Below are 20,412 nucleotides of genomic sequence, written 5' to 3'. Positions count from 1 at the left end.
CCTTTTATTGCACCGTGGGCCTTCATCCTGGCTAGGTTCTGGTCATCTGCTACCCACTTCGCCTCCCTGGTCCTGCTTGCTCCATTTTCCATCCCTTCTCCACTCCTGTCCACTGGCTGTATATGGTCGCCATCACTCCTACCTGTATTTCATGGACTCAATGTTGGTGTGAGGGGGGCGATCTGTCAGAGTTTAGTTCTGTTTTAGTCTTGTGACCATGTTTTCAGTGTGTGCCTGTTGTTAATTAGTTAATTACAGTAGTTTATTCAGACAGTGTGCAAATACTAAATTAAGTTCTATTTCCTGTCTTCTTTGGACTGACAAATACACACAAAGCAATGCCCATTTTGGCAAGTATCCAAGTAAACACGGTCAGTTATGTCTTAAAGAGTTAGTTTACCCAAAAATTTTAATTCTGTCAGTAACTCCTCTCCCTCATGTTGTTACAAACCCGTAAGACCTTATTTTAATATTTTAATGAAATCCTAGAACTTTATGACCCTCCACAGACAACAACGGAACTACCACATCCAAGGCTCAGAAAGGTAAGTATTGTTACAACAGTCCATGTGACAGCAGTAGTTCAACCTTAATTTTATGAAGCTATGAGAATACTTTTTGTGCACAAAGAGTATTCTCAAAAGTACACTCTTTTCCACATTCAATACCACGACTGAGGTGAGATCCTCAAGCAAAGCACACAACCCCCAACTTCTTCCCGGGCGCTGCAGCATAAATGGCTGCCCACTGCTCCGCGTGTGTGTTTACGGCGTGTGTATGTTGACTACTCACTGCTGTGTGTGTGAACTTAAATGGAATAAATGCAGAGCACAAATTCTGAGTATGGGACACTATACTTGGCTACACATCATGTCACTTTCACTTTTATGTTTTTTTTTTTTTTTTTTTTTTTTGTGGTGAGGCCAGTGAAAATTCTGAAGATGCTTGGAAAAAAGTTGGAATATAAAACTTAAGATGTACCACAAAGTGGATGTTGGTATTAGTGACTGAATTATGAAAATATGACAAAAATGCACAAATATGCACAAAATACAAAAACAACCACCTAGTTTTAGATATTTTGGAATGTTTCCTCCACATGTATTCATTCAAAGCCTTTTCTGTCCCAAAAACATTTTTAAAACACACTGAAAACATTCATTCAACACTCATTCTTGTTGAAAAAAGGAATCAATGAAAGAGGTGAAAAAGCATGACCTAGTCACATGTAAAATGGAGAACACAGTTGACTATGTAAAAGGCCACTGCACTGTATTGCTGGGTCAGGCATTCATATACAATAGGGAACACACACATTTTGAACTGGGACAGGTATATAAAGGTAGTCAGGGGAAAGAACTGTGCATTGAAGCCATATCAACTTGTTGACAGTTGACAAACTGACATCATGGGCAGAGTGCGTTATTTTTTAATTTACATCATAAATAGTTTTATAGCAACTTAAAGGCATAAATTCTAAATATTCTTTCTGGATACATAATAAATTAACAGATTTTCTTTAATCATTTGCAGGTCGTCTTCTACGAGGACAGGAACTTCCAGGGTCGCTCCTATGAGTGTATGAGCGACTGTGCTGACTTTTCCTCCTACATGAGCCGCTGTCACTCTTGCAGAGTTGAGAGCGGATGTTGGATGATGTATGATCGTCCCAACTACATGGGAAATCAATACTTCTTCAGGAAGGGAGACTATGCTGATTACATGTCTATGTTTGGAATGAATGAATGCATCAGGTCCTGCCGCATGATCCCCATGGTGAGCTAAAAACAGATGATCCTTTCAAAATTCATAACTAAACCATTAGTAGTCTACTAATACTAAAACATATTAGATGTGTTTACAGCACATTTGATGTTGACATGGCCTGTTTAACTTAAATATAACTGACTTCACTTCCTCTACAGCACAGGGGATCCTACAGAATGAGGATCTACGAGAGGGAGAACTTCATGGGTCAGATGTACGAGATGATGGATGACTGTGACAGCATCATGGACCGTTACCGCATGTCTCACTGTCAGTCCTGCCATATTATGGACGGCCACTGGCTCTTCTATGAGCAGCCCCACTACAGAGGCAGGATGTGGTACTTCAGGCCTGGAGAGTACAGGAGCTTCAGCAATATGGGTGGCATGAGATTCATGAGCATGAGGCGTATCATGGACTCCTGGTACTAATCTTTTATTATTGTAAAGAATTAATTTATTTATGAAAATAAAAACTGTCATAAAAACTTAGTTTGATGTCATTAATGTTTGTATGTCCACAAAATGCCTCATAAGATATAAAATAAAATAAAAATGTATTAAACACTAAAGACCTCACAGACAAGATTCAGAAGAAACTGTAGCAGTTTCAGGGATAGGAGAATGAGTATCATAAGACTTATAAGCACAAGGCATGCCATAAATACTTGTCTGTAAAAGGATCTTGTGTAAATCGGACAAATCAAGAACAAATAAGTTCTTTTTCAGCAATTCAGCAAAATCTTTTTCTCCTGACAGCCATTAAAAATGTACCAAAATATTCTGAACTTGCAAGTACTTACTTTGGATAAAATCTCTCAATCACCAGCGAAATGCAGAAATGTAAATGTAGCACACACTACAGTACAAAAGTGCAAAAACAGGTAAGATATAATGAGCTCTCTCTAGTTTGACGCCCTGAATTCAAAGATGGTTCAAAGCCAGTATCACATCCTATTAGCAGCCTCACTCCTTTGGCACATGGATTAGGAAGCACAGGAAAAGTCTTTGCAGAGAACAAACTTTTTTTCTATGCACATCAGAAAAAAACATGAGCAAGAGCAAGGCTGAGTGCTTGATGTTGGAGAAGTCAGAGTATGCCAGGTGACCTGGTTTATTAGTTAAAAAGGCCAGAATACCAATGTTGTCTCTTCTCCATATTTATAGACAGAGTTCAGTCCTTGGTGGATTTCCATGATGACATCAGAATTTGGTAATTGTACCACACAAAATTCAAGGTGCAGTCTATATGTTCCACTGGCTCTAATTTGCCTCGTATTTGACATTATACTGACACCTACAGGCCAAACATGGCAGAAAATAGGAATGCCAGAGACAATCGTTTTATCTGTTAGTCCATAGATTCTTAATTGTGACTAACACAGCTGGGTGAGATACTGCACAAAATGTCACACCTACCAAAAGTTTGACGTTAGCAACTTAACCTGACTTAATCTTAAAGTGAAAGTCTAGTGGCTATATTTTTGAAACATTATGAAATCTGTTCATCAAATGATCAAAATTAGTTTTAGCTTATGGTATACCATATGGTACAGTCCCTAACCTTAAATCAATAAAGAAAATACCAGTTGTCTTATTAAACTTGGCAAAACTCACATAGTGCTGAAGTCTTATAGGGCTATTCTGGTGCAATTTCAAAAAACTCAAAGTGCTCCTCTTCACCCCAGTTCATCCCTTGGACTTTACAGATGCATGAAGTTTTAACTGCTTCTCTGGGAGCTTATCGCTCTCAGTGTTTTTTTGCTCCAACAGGGAGTGCTTTGGGCCTTTAATTTTGCTTCTTGACCTCATTTAGTTTGGATTGTTTTCATATTTGTTTCGTAAAGCACATTGAACCAATGCATCACACTATATACACTTAATACTGTTTTGTTATTGCTGTTAGCAGATTTGTCAAATTGGAAGTAGCAGTTAGTAACGTGAACTCAGCACAGAAGCCCCCCTCAGGTCTATTAACAAAAAAAGGTTAATTTCTTTCACTTCTCTTTTTTAATATAAAAAACCACTGAGTACACCCTGTGGACTCGTTGAAGTGTACTTTATTTTAGTACCACCTTTTTCTAGAAAAAACTGCGCAATCTACATTTTAAAAATATGAATCATTGATACGCCTCATGCTCATGAATCTCATGCCACCCATATTGCTGAAGCTCCTGTACTCTCCAGGCCTGAAGTACCACATCCTGCCTCTGTAGTGGGGCTGCTCATACATGAGCCAGTGGCCATCCATCACGTGACAAGACTGGCAGCGAGACATGCGGTAACGGTCCATGATGTTGTCACAGTCATCCATCATCTCGTACATCTGACCCATGAAGTTCTCCCTCTCATAGATCCTCATTCTGAAGGATCCCCTGTGCTGCAAAGGCATGAAAAAAAGAGTTTTTACAGCATTTAGTGAGCACCTCTATGAGGAGTAATGATGTATGTATTAATCTCTTACCATAGGGATCATTCTGCATGATCTGATACAGTCATTCATGCCAAACATAGGCATGTAGTCAGCATAGTCACCCCTCCTAAAGAAATACTGATTTCCCATGTAGTTGGGACGATCGTACATCATCCAGCATCCGCTCTCTATTCTGCAAGAGTGACAGCGGCTCATGTAGGAGGAAAAATCAGCACAGTCGCTCATACACTCATAAGAGCGACCCTGGAAGTTCCTGTCCTCGTAGAAGATGATCTATTTTGGAACACATAAGAAGCAATGAGACACTTGTGTTCTTTAAAAGGAGTGAATCAGCATCTTAAAGATGTACTGTTTCATTTTTAACTAACAGTTTTACGTCTACTTACTCTGCCCATGATGGTAGTGACTGCCTTTTTGGAGCACTTTCGTACCGATTCAATGACACTCTGTTCATGTTAACCCTTACATTTATACCTGCCCAAACCTAAAGAATATGTGCCTCCCATTGTGAAAAATCCTGACAAAGCAGCATGGTATAGAGACCCATGGAAAGCTGAAGTGCTTTTGCAATAGGTTAATATAATTGAGTCTCTAGTTTCCAGGTTTATCCGTCTTAAGAAGCCAATGGAGTGGTTTGCATCTTGGCGTTTCTTTTACGTTTAAAAATAAGAATAAGCTCCAAATGACGTGAGGAGTTCCTCCTCTTCTAATCCATACATCCATATGGCATCTTTATTAGCCACAAATGAACTGTTTTCATTTCACCAGAGCTGAAAAAAGGGGCTCTCCTTGACACATGATTCTCTGGTAAAGAAAGTTTGTCAGTATGCCTAACAGCAGGTCTTTTAAATGTCAATAATCTATGTTTTTGAGGTGTATCACTGTCTCAAACACACACATACAGGTTTTGGAAAATATAAACTGTAAAATAATATAACTAATAAAATCACTTAAATAAATGTACATTCAAAAAATTAAAATAAACTAGCTGTAGTTTAATAATGTAGCTGTTTGTGATCTCATTACCATGTACATTAGCAGATTTTCACTTACAATTACAAATATTTGGAAAGGGAAAATCAATGATTTTGACTAAGTGAGAGCTGTGCTCAAGATGTGTTCAAAGTCCAAATTGACCAAGTTTCTAGTATTAACAGTTTATGTTTAACATTTAAAGCATTGTTTAGGGCTTAAAAAGATAATTACACAAGAGGTTTGAACAATTAATAGTTATGCAGTAGCTATTAGACAGTTTTAACAGATTAATTTGATCAACATGTTATTTGTGGAAAGCGTAAAACAACCCTTTACAAAAAGAAAAACGTTATTGTGGAACGCGTATACAACCTGTAGGATATGTCAAAATGGACCACAATGAATGCATGCTGAATGCTTCCATACTGATCTGCTGAGTCAGGAGGTTGTCCTCAATCTCAATAGCAAGCCCACAGTTTTATTCAATTCGCTCGGGTATAAAAGTAAGAGTGAGACCTGGCAGGAGGACAGAGCAGTGTAAACGAAAGAGTATCCAATCATTTTTGAAAAATGACCACATCAGGCATGAGCATGTGCAGGGTAAGTAATGACATAATGGCATAATGAAATAACAACAAAATATACCATTCTCTCTCTAGTAACCTCATGTTTAATCTCAACAGGCCATCTTCTACGAGGACAGGAACTTCCAGGGTCGCTCTTATGAGTGCACAAGTGACTGTGCTGACATGTCCCCCTACCTGAGTCGCTGCCACTCTTGCAGAGTTGAAAGTGGCTGCTTCATGATGTACGACCGTCCCAACTACATGGGAAATCAGTATTTCTTCAGAAGGGGTGACTATGCTGATTACATGTCTATGTTTGGCATGAACGACTGCATTAGATCTTGCCGTATGATCCCCATGGTAAGAGAATAGTAAATATTTGATTTGCTTAATGCTATTACAACAATTTAGCAGTTTTTACATTTCAGTCAATATATTTGCAGCACAGGGGACCCTTCAGAATGAGGATCTACGAGAGGGAGAACTTCATGGGTCAGATGTACGAGATGATGGATGACTGTGACAACATCATGGACCGTTATCACATGTCTCACTGCCAGTCCTGCCATGTGATGGATGGCCACTGGCTCATGTATGAGCAGCCCCACTACAGAGGCAGGATGTGGTACTTCAGGCCTGGAGAGTACAGGAACTTCAGAGATATGGGTGCCATGAAGTTCATGAGCACGAGGCGCATCAATGATTCCTTCTATTAAAAAGCAAATTGTAGTAATGTAAGAAAATTTGTGTTACTTGACAATAAAGTACTATTCAACAACTCTTAAAACACCTTCGTTTGTTTGTTTTTTAGCATACTGAAACGAAATGTTGTAAAACAACATAAGAACCTGTGGGTACTTGACTAAGTTGGAGTCAGCATTACTCAGTGGTCAAAAATAAATAAATAAGATTGCTAAAAGGTTTAGAAATTCTAAGCTTCCAATCTAATCTTCACTCAATTTTGGTCAGACCATAAAATGGTTGGCCTATAAAAATGCTAATACATCTGAAATGAAGTAATGTAAAATAATGAAATAATGGTTGTAACAATACTGGTAAATTGCTGTAAAATTACCACTGTGACTTTACCAGTAAATACACAAATATGCTGTTCACAAAAGCAACAGCGTTCTGGCTTTTCCCGGCAAGTGACCATTCACATCAGCACTAAAATGTTGGCAAATTCTGTTATGTCAGTCATTGGAAATAAAGGGATGATCAAACGTGTTTTTGCTCTTATAAACACCAGACATGTGTAATAGTATCCAGCTGCAAAGCTGCAGCACTGGTGAATGAAAGAGAAAGCCGGGTCTAATGTGCGACACGTTGAAAAAGCTGCAAGACCAATGTTCGAAGATATGCATCTAGCACATTCCTTACAAAAAAAGTTTATTCAAGTGTGCTATTAGTATAATTCTTTTAATCTAAAATAGGAAAGTATACTTTCAGTCTACTGTTTATGTAATTCTCAGAAATATACTTAAAATGACATTTAAGTATACCTGACTTATACTTAGAAAAAGTCTAAATATATTTGAGCAATATTGTTCTCAGAGAATCCATGTTTTCATTGTTAAATGTAAGGGGGTGCTATTACACTATTACAACAGATGCTTCCACACATTTTTAATATGATCATCATTCATAAAACAGCATCAAAACTGTAACGTTATGGAATGAAATGTGATCCATGAACAGGTAATATTGACTGTCAAGCTTTGGGGTGTGACTGACTCATCTACGTTTTGGTTATCACTCTGAATCCAATTCAGTCTTTTTTCAGCTTTTTGTACAAAATGTTGTTTTTTTATTATTATTATTTATGAAACTTACCCATATTCAAGTGTTTATAAAAAAAGAATGCATGAAGCTAGAAAAAAAAAGTTTTTGTTTACAAGCAGATACCCTGTTCTTTCTTTTATTGTTTTGTATGTTCAGATATTCATATAACAAAATATAAACAAATTAATACCTAAGAGGGACACAGTAGTATAATTAAGGTAAAATGTAAAGTTCACTTAAAGAAAACTTACGAGTATACTTGCAGTATAAAACTACTAAACTAGTTTACTGAGACTATACTTCAAAGTGTACTGAAAAGTATTTAATTATAAAACTATCAGTATACCTATAGGTTCACTTTTAGTACAGTTGCAGTACAAACTAAAATATAGATAATATTATAGAAATAAACTAGTTGTGTACACAATGTTTACTACTGTTATACTTAAAGTATACGTAAATGTATACTTTTATATACTAGAAAGTGGGCCAATTTAGTCCCAAGGACTACTGAAATAGAGCTGTAGCATCAGGGCAACGCTGCTGGGTCATGAACTTGGGCATGGTAAAGGGCACAAAAAAAACAATGCAGACCCATGGCCTGTGACCGTAGGGCTTATAGACCCATAAAAGATCAGCAGTAATTGTAGCTTGAGCAGCAATCTCATGAGCATTAGAGGGTTGTGAAGCTGGTGTGGGAAATGGAACAGTAGTGGGGGGGGGGGTGCTATCTGAGGGTTGTCCCCCCCCCTAAACATATTATTTCAAGCGTCTCTGTGTATTGTAAATAATATAATAGTAGTAAAACAATATAAACGCAAAAATGTTTTGAGTCCCCCTCCCTTGCCTCACAGTGGTTTGGTCCACTGTCTGCTTTCCACCTTTACCGATACACACACGAGTCCGGTGGGAGACAGCAAACTTCAGTAGTTACTTCAGTAGTTATGTTTAAGGAACTTAGGCTGCCAAGGCTATTTTATTCACTTTAAACATCGGGTGAAGTGATTCTTTCTCATTAACACAGGTGATGCTGGATCATTAAAGGAAAAGTCCAGTCACTTCCAGAACAAAAATGTACAGATAATGTACTCAGCCACCCCCTTGTCATCGAAGATGTTCATGTCTTTCTTTCTTCAGTCGTAAAGAAACTTTTTTCCATATAGTGGACTTATATGGTGCCGAGTTTGAACTTCCAAAAAGCAGTTTAAATGCAGCTTCAAACGATCCCAAATGCGGTTGTAAACAATCCCAGCCGAGGAAGAAGGGTCTTATCTAGTGAAACGATTGGTTATTTTCATAAAAATAATACTATTTATATACTTTTTAATGTCAAATGCTCATCTTGTCCTGCTCTGCCTAAACTCTGTTTTTTTCCGGTTCATGACAGTTAGGGTATGTCGAAAAAAAGGGTATGTCGAATCTCATGTTCTCCCTCAACTTCAAAATTGTATTATACCGCCATTTTACCTTCTTTGCATGTTCACTTTGCAATGACTGGGTCGGTACTTCTGCAGTGATGTAGGATGATTTTGAAATGATTTTTGAAATTGAGGGAGAAAATACGATTGGAGTTTTTCGACATACCCTAAACTGTCTTGAACCAGAATACACAGAGTTCAGGCAGAGTAAGACAAGACGAGCGTCTGAGATTAAAAAGTATTTAAATGGTATTTTTTTTAATGAAAATAACCGATCGTTTTGCTAGATAAGACCCTTCTTCCTCAGCTGGGATTGTTTACAACTGCATTTGGGATTGTTTGAAGCCGCATTTAAACTGCATTTTGGAAGTTCAAACTTGGGACACCATATCAGTCCATTGTATGGAGAAAAATGCTGAAATGTTTTCCTCAAAAAACATAATTTCTTTACGACTGAAGAAAGAAAGACATGAACATCTCGGATGACAAGGAGGTGAGTACATTATCTGTAAATTTTTGTTCTGAAAGTGGACTTTAATAAATTAGTCACAAAAATGATGATACCCGATGTATTTTTCTATGAACGACTATAAGGTTACCAAGCTTAGCTCGTTTAATACTGTAGCTTGTCACTCACTATAACTAACACAGCGATAAGCCTGTGCGTGAACGAATATAAGGCTAATATTGTAGACCTACCGATGTGTTGGGTTTTGGTCAATATGTATTTATGCTATATACACATGCTGTGTACACAATATCTATCCTTACAAGTACAATTTTGGCTGTACTATTTGTGTCCTCTTTAAAATTTTATGTTCATTTTTATGTTAAGTTAAAAGGATATTTCACCCTTAAATACATTGTCATCATTTATTCACCCTCATGTTGTTCCGAACATGTATGAAGTCTTCTGTTGAACACAAAATAAGGTCTTTTGAAGAATGCTGGTAATCAGTGTTGGTATTTTTTGTGTTCCAACAGGAGGTAAATAATCCTAAAACCAAGTCCTTAAAACAAGTCATTTATTTACCTAATTGCAGGGAATATGTCCAAATAAGTCAAAAAATTGAGGACATAAGATGGTAAAAAAAAATTAAAAAGGACTCATCTCTGACATAGTAAGGCTTGTGGGTTGCTCCTGTTTAGCAGAATAGAGAATTTACCAACAGTAATCCAAGGAGAGCAAAGAAGGCTATCTAGTCTGGTCTGAACCAACAGAAGGTCTACTGTTGCAGTCATGCATTTTTTTTCTATTATATTTTTGAGCCTTTTCATGCCTTTATTTGACAGGATAATAGAGAGCAGACAGGAAATCATTGGGTGAAGAGTGGGGAGCAGGATTGGCAAAGAATCTCGAGTTGAGAATCAAACTCAGGTTTTAATGAGCACAGATATGCTGTATGTGGGCGCACTAACCACAAGGCTATTGGCACTGACACAAATCACAAAAAAATTTAATTATACATGGGGCTGTGTAGCTGTGGACCAATCAGATTGCCCATGATGCCCAACTGTCCACCATTAAAAATCCCTACAATTGGAACACAAGCAACAAACTGAACCTTGAAAAAGTGGAAGTAAGTAGCATCATCTGATGAGTCTTTTTTCCTTTTACATCATGTAGACAACTTTTACGTGTGTGTGATTTACCTAAGAAAATGATGGCACCAGGATGCACTGTAGAAAGACAACAAACCGATGGAGGTAGTGTGATGCCCTGAGCAATGTTCTGCTGGAAAACCCTGGGTCTGGCCATTCATGCAGACAGTAAATGTGACACATGCTACCTACCTAAAGATTGTTGCAGACCAGGTACACCCCTTCATGACAATGGTGTTCCCTAGTAGAAGTGGCCTATTTCAGCAGGATAATGCACACTGCACACATTGTTCAGAAATAGTTTGAGAAACATGAGGTCAAGCCTCCAAACTCCCCAGATCTTAATCCAACTGAGCATCTTTGGGATTTGCTGAACCAACAAATTTGATTGCCAGATAGGACACCTTGTAGAGTCTATGACTTTGGCAGGTCAGTGCTGTTTTGGCAGCACCAACAGCATATTAGGCAGATCATCCTTAATGTTCTAGCTCATCAGCTCCTGTGTATATGTATGTGTTTGTATATCATATCTAGTGGCTCATACAACAACAAGATCAATAGTGCCTGCATACTGTTAATGGCATTCTCTGCTCTGCCATGTTATGTTTCCCTCAACTATTCTACTAACTGCTGTCAGCCTTCTTTAAAAACAAGATAACCATTAACAATAAATTCCATGAACTATAATTATCAACTGTTTATAAAATCTTTAAATCATATTGACCAAGTATAAACATTTGATTGAGAGCTCTTCTCATAACAGCAATACCAGAATATCAGTATCTGATATGAGGGCTAGCAAGAGTCACTCTGTTCCCAACTTTCAAACTAGCAAAATTGAAAAAGAAAAAAAATCCTATTAAAGAAACTTAATAATAAAAAAAATACACGTTTGTGTGGCCCAGGTTACAAAGGGGTATTTAGTATAACCTGTATTTTGCCTGTTTAGAGTGTGGTCTTGCCACTGGAATTGCTTTACAAGCAGAAATTTCTAATATTCTCCACCACAAGGCTTGAAATAATAACCCTTTCAGGTCTGTAGTAGCAAACTGTACAACTCACTACACCATGCAGCTGACTAAGGCCATTTTAAACAATAGGAATACAAATTCTTTCAGAGTCCATATGGTATAAATAACGCAGCAGCCTGTCATTACAGTAGCAAATTTGGAATAACCCCAACCGCAAACATGCATGGAAAGGTAAGCCAACACTGCAATTTCAATACAACAAAGAGCTTTTGAAGATTCAGTTCTAAATTGCGTTGGGTATTGTTTAATATATTGTTAAACAAATAGTACTTCAGTCAATGCTGAACATTTTATGTTTTTATCCCAGGTCATCTTCTACGAGGACAGGAACTTCCAGGGTCGCTCTTATGAGTGTATGAGCGACTGTGGTGACTTCTCCTCCTACATGAGCCGCTGTCACTCTTGCAGAGTGGAGAGCGGATGTTGGATGATGTACGATCGCCCCAACTACATGGGAAATCAGTATTTCTTTAGGAAGGGAGAATATGCTGATTACATGTCTATGTTTGGAATGAATGAATGCATCAGGTCCTGCCGTATGATCCCCATGGTGAGTTCCATGAACCTTTTGCATTTGTAATAAATTAACTTAATTTTATTTTTTTCATCGAAATGCAGAATAGATACTATAAACTACTAAAACTAAATTATTTGATGACTACAGTACAGAGGATCCTACAGAATGAGGATCTACGAGAGGGAGAACTTCATGGGTCAGATGTACGAGCTGACTGATGACTGCGACAGCATCATGGACCGTTACCGCATGTCTCACTGCCAGTCCTGTCATATTATGGACGGCCACTGGCTCTTCTATGAGCAGCCCCACTACAGAGGCAGGATGTGGTACTTCAGGCCTGGAGAGTACAGGAGCTTCAGCAATATGGGTGGCATGAGATTCATGAGCATGAGGCGTATCATGGACTCCTGGTACTAGTGTTCTGAAGAGTCAATAAAATAATTACTCTACAACACTTAAACAATTGTTCTGAACATTCTTTAACACAAATTTTTCATTTGTACTAATGAATAATCCAAATAAAAATATCCTATGAAATAAACTTGCAAAGTACATAAAATACAAAAGCTTATTTAAAAAATAAAATGTTATTCAAGTTATGAGCACAACCAAAGCTAGGCTTAATAATATCAATTTATTGTGATTAAAACATTTGTGTGATTAAATTTAGATCAATTCTGACACGACTTGAGAATTATAAAACTTTAATATACTGAAAATAAACAAGACCAGAGTCAATAACGACTTCACAAATGTACAGCTTGTCTCAGCATCTCTATCTGATATGCAAGCAAAAACCTCATTAAGTTTCCATTTACCAAATTCAAGGTTCAAAATAAACTTTTTTTACTTGGTAGCACTGGTGCTCCCAACTTCAAAAAGTTAGGAGCACCCACTGAAAATTAAGGAGCACCACAACTGGCAACTGAGCGGAACAACCGACAATATCCTGACGACTAAAAGCTTCAGCAATTAAACCTGATTTGTTTGCCACACACTTGTCCCAGAAAATATGAGTACATAAACATAATCTCTGTAGCCATTTAAAATTAGAAGCAAGCACTGCACTGTAATCACAACCCAAACAAAGATGCTGCATACATGAGCAGGTCTGATTTAAATTAGACTGTATAATTCAAAATCTGAAGCAAAAACATAATGCTCTGATTTCAGCTTTGTAAAATTACGCTACATAAAATATATCTGCATGACACAAAAACAGCAGACTGGCTGCATGAAAATGCAAATTCACTATCTGGTAGCAGGTGGCGCTTATGGAACAGCAGCAATACTTGTGGGATGTTCCCTGTAGTACCAACCTAAACTGGTCCAAGGAAAGATAATCAGTGAACCAGCATCAAGTTCATGGGCACCCAGGGTTTGCTGATACAATTGGGGAGTGAGGGCTGGCCTGTTGGGTTTGATCAGACAGAATCAGAGATACTGTAGCTAAAACTGCTAAAACACTTGATATATGCAGGCCATGACAGAAAGATGTCAGAACACAGTGCATTGCAGTTTCCACGATGAACCCTGCCTACTGTTGAAAAAAAACGCCTACAATGGGAACTTGTGCACCAAAACTGGACCATGGGTCAATGGAAAAAGCCTGGTCTAAAAAAAAAATCACATATTCTTTTAGATCAGGTGGATGGCCAGGTGCGCTGTTTACCTGCAGAAGGGATGGCAGCAGGATTAGGCAATGTTCTGCTTGGAAACCTTGGGTCGTGGTATTCTTGAGGAAATCACTTTGACACATACCACGTATCTAAAGTCTGTTGACCTAAAGGTTGTACATCCCTTACATAGCAATGGTGTTCCCTGATGACAGAGGACCCTTTCAGCACATGATGCACAATGCAAAACTGTTTAAGGAGCATGACAAGAGTTTAAGGTGTTGCTTTGGCTTCCAAATTTCCCAGATCTTAAACTGACTGAATATCTGTGGGGTATGCTGGTCCAAGATATCCAATCCATTTTATGGTGCCAGATACCACAGGACATGTTCAGAGGTCTTGTGTAGTCCATGCCTCAACACATTAGAGGAAAGGGTGGCATGAAATTTAAGAGCATGAGGCACATTACAAATCCTTGGTACTATACTGAATTTGATATTTCAATAAAAAAAAAAAATAAAAAAAAATAAAAAAAAATCACAACTCCATTTGGTTTTAGCATCAATATGTCTGTTACATCATCTAAAGTCATCTAAAACATGCACAACCTGGAGATGTCAATGCCATAACAAGGCAAGTAGTCTGCACTTTTAGAGCAAAGAGGCAATTTATATTAAAGGGATAATTTTCCCAAAAATGAAAATTACACCATGATTTACTCACCCTCAAAACATCCTAGGCATATGCATAAATCACAGGGGGAATGGGGGGGGCAGGACCCCCCTCCCGCCTTTGAGGGTTGCCCCCCCTAAAAATATTATTACAAGCGACGATAAATGTGTAAGTAGTAAAACAATATAAATGCGAAAAAGCATTTTAAGTTCAGAAATATTTTGAGTCCCTCCGCCCTTGCCTCACAGTGGTTTGGTCCACTACCTGCTTTCCCCCCTTTCCGATACATATGCGAGTCCGGTGGGAGGCTGTCAAGGCTATTTTATTCACTTTAAACATCGGATGAAGTGATTCTATTTCTTTAATACAGATAATGCTGGATCATTAATACATTAGCCATGACAAATAATTATGATATCTAGTGTATTTTTCTATGAGCGATTATAAGGACACCAAGCTTAGCTTGTTTAATACCGTAGCTTGTCACCGATAAGCCTGTGTGTGAACTGATATTAGGCTAATATTGTAGACATACTGATGTGTTGGGTTTTGCTCACTATGATGTTAAGAGGCAGATCAGTGGGCTTGCTGTGGTTGAATATCTAAATAAAAGACGGACTCCTGGACAAAATCTAAAATACTATTTGGAGGATGCAAAATAATTCAATAATTATAATATGACCGTATGGTAAACCTATGAACCAAACTCATTTTTAAACACAGTCTCCATGCTATGTACACATGCTGTGTACAGTATTTATCCTTACAAGTACAAGTTTGGCTGTATTATTTGTGTCCCCTTCAAAAATTGCTCTTGAGAAATTTTATGTTTATTGTCCCCCCCTACTGTTAGATGAAATTTACGCCCTTCATCCTAGGAGTATCTGACTTTCTTCTTTCAGAACAATACAATACAACTCCGATTGTATTGGTTTGAAAGAAGAAAGTCATATACATCTAGGATGGCTTGAGGGTGAATAAATCATGGGGTAATTTTCATTTTTAGGGGAACTATCCCTGTAACAGTTTAAAATCATTTGGTATTTATCCTGCACTACATTAAAATCACAATTCAAACATTCATGAACACAAGGGGTTAATAAGCAGCACTGTTATCATTCACAAGACAACAAAAAAATAATTTGGTCTGCTGCCAAATGATACAAATTCCTATTGTTGTTCAGCAGCTGACCACTCTTTCAATAAAGCAAAAAGCTGACATCTGAAGTTAATTGATGTGACTGACAATGTCTCTTTTCCTAAAGTATATAAAAGGATCCCAGTAGTCCTCTCTCAGTGTAGGGCAACACTGAATCAACAAAATGGGAAAGGTGAGGCTTTTATCTAATCTTTGTCTCATTGAATATTTGTAAGTTTAATAAACAATGTCATCTGCACAACTTCTGGAAGTGGACAGGGTTATTTGTGTGTGAATGCATAACGTTCAATAAAAAATAAAACAACAATAAACTCTGTTACAGATCATCTTCTACGAAGACAAGAACTTCCAGGGCCGCTCCTATGAGTGCACTAGTGACTGTGCTGACCTGCACTCTCATTTCAGTCGCTGTAACTCTATTCAAGTTGAAAGTGGATGCTGGATGGTATACGAGAGGCCACATTATATGGGTTACCAGTACTTTCTGCGCCAAGGCGAATATGCTGACTACCAACGGTGGATGGGTTTCAATGACTGTGTCAGATCTTGTCGAATGATACCCCAAGTAAGCCCTCTTCTTTTACTTACAATTCCAAATCTTACAGTATGCTGCGTCTAAACATATCTTTCAGAGCTTTTATAGCATTACAGCTTACTGTGATGTTTTTAATAAATGTGTTTTCAACCCATAGCACCAGGGATCCTACAAAATGATGATCTATAACCGTCCAGACTTTGGTGGTCAGATGATGGAGTTCACTGATGACTGTCCATCACTTTATGATCGATTCCATTACAATGATATCCACTCTTGCAATGTTCAAGATGGATACTGGATCTTCTACGAGCATCCTAATTACAGAGGCAGACAATACCTCATGAGACCAGGTGAATACAGGAGGTACAGCGACTGGGGTGCCATGAGCTCAAGAATTGGTTCTATCAGACGTATTACCTTCTAAAACTGAAAAGCATGAATGAAAGAAACTATGCAATGAACCTTTTCTGACATTACTTTTGGAAAATAAATGGAAACATTTATTTGTCTGATTCACTCTTGCTGCAATTCAGATGCCAGTCAGTTTTTGGAAAACAGTGTCAGTTGGTTCTTACTCAAATCTACTTACTTTAAAACAAATTTGACCCCAATTATGTAGGCTGATGATAGTTTCTGTCCTTTATATTTAACACAGACATTCTATTGTACTTTGCCACTTTTGTTATGTTTTGTCAAAATGTACTCACTCTGCTTGTAGTTCATGCCAGGAAATTGCAAATCATTTTTGTTTATAATAACAAATGTGAACTTTACATGGGCGTATCTGGTACTCTAGGTTTGTGTAGTAGCACAATTGTGAATTGTGTTAATTTACTGAAGCAGTAAAATATACATTTCTTTAGAACACGGTAACAGTCCATCACAAAAATAAAAACAAAAAAAAAAAAAAAAAAACAAACAGGGACAATTAAAGATAGGTTTGCTTTTCTTTCTGAACATTAAAAAATGTTCAACAGAACAATTCGTTCTGTATGTTAAAAACACAATCATTCATAAATCCTGAACATTCGCACAACAAACTATTTCTACATTTTATGTGATTTCATGAGAACGTACACATTAAAAACACTCATCATTTACAGCGCTCTAAAGTTCCAGGTTATGAATAGTCATCTTCCTCTTCACCTCTCCTTTGACTGTTTTTGCTGGATCAGTTTTATAGTTTGTCTGCTTACCTGTTTTAAAACATGGTACATCAGAAAAGCTGCTAACAATATCATATTCCTTCCCTATCTACCTGAGAATGCTACTGAGAAAAGTATCAGTAGATATAATATTTTGGTGGATTATTACATTAAAAACATGATTGTGCCACGATATATCAGAATAAAAAAAACCTGATAATTAACACTGTGGATATGCAAAATGGATCATGATATAACAAGCAGAGTTTTTCCATGTCTTTGAGCAACAAATTGTTTGAACACCAGAGGGAGCAGTCAGAGGGCATAGACTAATGCATAGGTACAGAGTCTATCTCTTATGTGAAAATTTTTATTTGTTATTTAATGAACAATACTTTTTTTCAATTTTACGGAAAAAAGAAACTGATGTGTATGTTTCAGAAGCAATAAAAAAACTGAAGTGAAGTGGCAAAAGTATGCATCCATAACTTGCAATTACACACACACACACACACAACCCTCTCTTCTCTGCATTTCTCCTCTTCCCTAATTTGCTACCTAAAGTAGTTGTCTACAAAACCTGGCATTGTTTATTACGAATATTTCTGTCTTTGACTAACTGCTTTTGTGAGTCACTTTGAATAAAATCACCTGATATATGCATAAATGCAAATGCATTTACCTAACATTGCATCTTTCCTAGCAACAAGAAATTATTATTGCGTAGTATTATTATTGCATGATCAGTGTCATTATATTCAAACAGGGTCAATTTCATCTCTAATGGAAAAAGAGCACAGACCCAAACAAGTTGAGAAACATTCATTTTTACCCATTTCTTTTTCAAATGTACATTCTCATTATTTCTGTAAAATAACTAATGCCATGATGCCTTGAAGGAATTGTGTTATACTTTATAAAAAAGAAACATAACTATCAAAGAATATAAAAAAAGGTGAGTTAAGAAAATGTAAGAAAAATCCAAACAATAATTTACTATATTAAAATAGCTGATGAGAACAGAGATTTGCTAAGCAGAAGTTTTATTTTTTGGGTCACATAGAGTAGACCCACAAATCTGTCATCTGACTGATTATCTATCCTGACTTATTATATCTAGCCCACTGACATATGTCCATGAAAAAAGACAAATAAGTTTGGTATATGGAAACTGGTTTTCACATACAACAAAACTTACCTTTGTCCCCATTGTAAATACGAAGTTCATACTGTACAGGACTGCCATCTCATTTCCTCCATTCACCCTCATATAAAACCCCATCTGATGACTAAAAATGACAATGAATTTAATTAATGTTCATGGGATCAAATATGATCAACACAATTCTCTAATCACCGTTGAAGATAAAAAGCCACTAAACATGACATATCATCTTTAAAATAGACAAAATAAATGTAACCATAACAACATATAAAAACATAGTGCTTAATAAGAGGAGTTTATGTCATTTTGAAAGCTATTTGTATCATTTTTAAAACTACAGTTGGACATAATACTCTACAATACAGAGATATGTCAGTATGCTGCCAAAAAAATATAGAAATACTGGGACCACACTAATTCTTATCCCAATCTCAATTCAAAACGTACAGTACTAGTACAGTTACATTATTCAGTGGGTCACAAAAAGCAGTAAAACACCGTCAGCCAACTCTCGTTCTTACCGGCGTAAAATCAAATATGGCGCCACCACTGGTCTCTACAATCGACTTATGTCACGATGCTTTTGAGAAAGCCAGCCATGTGCTATATGTACATTACCAAAAACATATATCATATTCTATCTCTATTAAATTTATAACCCAATAAATATCCCACATCAAGGGTGTAGTCATGTCTTGAACATTGGGGTGAAGCGCTTTTTTAAAATTTAAAAAAAAAAAACAGAAAGGAATAGAACGATGAAGGAAGTGTTACAAGTTCAAAACTTCACGCTAGAAATCGCGCTCTGCTTCTGTGAACAGTAAACCCGCCTACTGCGATTGGATTGGCCATCTCAAACATTTAGACATTGACGAGTGTGGAATTACCTTTCAAGAAACGTATGAAAATATAAATTGAATCTGAATAAAATCTCTTAGAAACTGGAAAAAAATTGCAGACAAAATCTTTGACTTCGTTTTTAACACACTGCAAGTTTTGCAACTGTTTTCTCCAATTTCATTCGCTGATCTGTACTTACAAATGCGACCCCCCCCCCCCCATCTGAAGTGACCATTTTCCATTCTTCTTCTTACAGTCAAATCTGGACACAGAAAAAGCATGGTAAAAATACTTTGCCAAAGTTGACGGCGCAGCGACCTTGTAAAACAGCATTGGTCATTGCCAGATACAATATATTTAGGACTGTACATTACAGGTGCTGGGTTAAATAAACCAGTCGAAGCAAATGATCTAAATGAAAACTGTAACTGTATGTAGATAATCAGCCTATAATGATTGTGCTAAATCAAGACAACTTACCGCGAGTATCCTGATGATTGATGATAATGGCGATGATATCATTCATCTGTGCTATTCCTAAGAAATCATCAACATCAGCAATGCAGTGTAGCAGCAGATAAATCCTGAAATAATAATTATATAACAAATCTTCACATATCATTTCATATCATTCAAATTAAATAGGGTAAAAGAAAAATTTAGAAGCGTAAACGAAAATTCTGGAATCGCATTTGTAAGTACAGATCGGCGAATGAAAGAGGAGAAAACAGTTGCAAAAAAAGATTTTGTCTGCAATTTACTTTTTTTTTTCCAGTTTCAGAGACATTTTATTCAGATTCAGTTTATATTGTCATACGTTTCTTGAAATTGTGCATGCATTTTAATTGGCATAAAGGTAATTCCATAGGCCGTCTCAACTTTTTAAATCAAACAAAATTCATGTACTATGTAAAACTATTGTAAAACTTCCTGTAACACAGGAAGTGCACTGCTTATAGGAAAAGTCCATTTCCAGAACAACAATTTACAGATAATGTACTCAACCCCTTGTCATCCAAGATGTTCATGTCTTTCTTCCTTCAGTCGTAAAGAAATTGTGTTTTTTGAGGAAGACATTTCGGTATTTTTCTCCATATAATGGACTGATATGGTGCCCCAAGTTTGAACTGCAAAAATGCAGTTTAAATGCAGCTTCAAAACAGTTGCAAAATGCGGTTGTAAA

The 20,412-nt window shown here is 37.0% G+C and overlaps 5 protein-coding genes across 6 annotated transcripts; 4 read left to right on the top strand and 1 right to left on the bottom strand.

Annotated features, from left to right (window-relative positions):
* The first annotated feature begins 1,361 nt into the window (after positions 1-1,361).
* On the top strand, positions 1,362-2,244 carry LOC127171086 (gamma-crystallin M2-like). Its single transcript, XM_051119504.1, has 3 exons — positions 1,362-1,417; positions 1,534-1,776; positions 1,926-2,244. The coding sequence occupies exons 1-3, from the start codon at positions 1,409-1,411 to the stop codon at positions 2,196-2,198; spliced, it is 525 nt and encodes a 174-aa protein (XP_050975461.1). The 5' UTR covers positions 1,362-1,408; the 3' UTR covers positions 2,199-2,244.
* A 1,564-nt stretch (positions 2,245-3,808) lies between these two features.
* Positions 3,809-4,620, bottom strand: crygm2e (crystallin, gamma M2e). Its single transcript, XM_051119505.1, has 3 exons — positions 4,587-4,620; positions 4,231-4,473; positions 3,809-4,146 (listed from the first exon to the last, which is right to left on the bottom strand). Exons 1-3 carry the CDS (start codon positions 4,593-4,595, stop codon positions 3,874-3,876), a joined length of 525 nt encoding a protein of 174 aa, XP_050975462.1. The 5' UTR covers positions 4,596-4,620; the 3' UTR covers positions 3,809-3,873.
* Positions 4,621-5,684: 1,064 nt separating this feature from the next.
* On the top strand, positions 5,685-6,522 carry LOC127171076 (gamma-crystallin M2-like). Its single transcript, XM_051119491.1, has 3 exons — positions 5,685-5,775; positions 5,859-6,101; positions 6,185-6,522. Exons 1-3 carry the CDS (start codon positions 5,746-5,748, stop codon positions 6,455-6,457), a joined length of 546 nt encoding a protein of 181 aa, XP_050975448.1. The 5' UTR covers positions 5,685-5,745; the 3' UTR covers positions 6,458-6,522.
* Positions 6,523-11,599: 5,077 nt separating this feature from the next.
* On the top strand, positions 11,600-12,552 carry LOC127171078 (gamma-crystallin M2). Of its 2 annotated transcripts, XM_051119495.1 has the most exons (3): positions 11,600-11,745; positions 11,882-12,124; positions 12,239-12,550. In XM_051119495.1, the coding sequence occupies exons 1-3, from the start codon at positions 11,734-11,736 to the stop codon at positions 12,509-12,511; spliced, it is 528 nt and encodes a 175-aa protein (XP_050975452.1). In that variant the 5' UTR covers positions 11,600-11,733; the 3' UTR covers positions 12,512-12,550. The 2 variants fall into 2 exon arrangements, with proteins under 2 accessions (XP_050975452.1, XP_050975451.1); XM_051119494.1 differs by lacking the exon at positions 11,600-11,745 and having other exon boundaries at positions 11,867-12,124; positions 12,239-12,552.
* A 3,082-nt stretch (positions 12,553-15,634) lies between these two features.
* On the top strand, positions 15,635-16,998 carry LOC127171300 (gamma-crystallin M2-like). Its single transcript, XM_051119846.1, has 3 exons — positions 15,635-15,713; positions 15,864-16,106; positions 16,234-16,998. Exons 1-3 carry the CDS (start codon positions 15,705-15,707, stop codon positions 16,501-16,503), a joined length of 522 nt encoding a protein of 173 aa, XP_050975803.1. The 5' UTR covers positions 15,635-15,704; the 3' UTR covers positions 16,504-16,998.
* The last annotated feature ends 3,414 nt before the right edge of the window (positions 16,999-20,412 follow it).

This window comes from Labeo rohita, chromosome 9 (genome assembly GCF_022985175.1).
Source record: "Labeo rohita strain BAU-BD-2019 chromosome 9, IGBB_LRoh.1.0, whole genome shotgun sequence".
NCBI classification, from domain to species: domain Eukaryota; kingdom Metazoa; phylum Chordata; class Actinopteri; order Cypriniformes; family Cyprinidae; genus Labeo; species Labeo rohita.
This window is presented reverse-complemented; position numbering and strand designations above follow the sequence as displayed.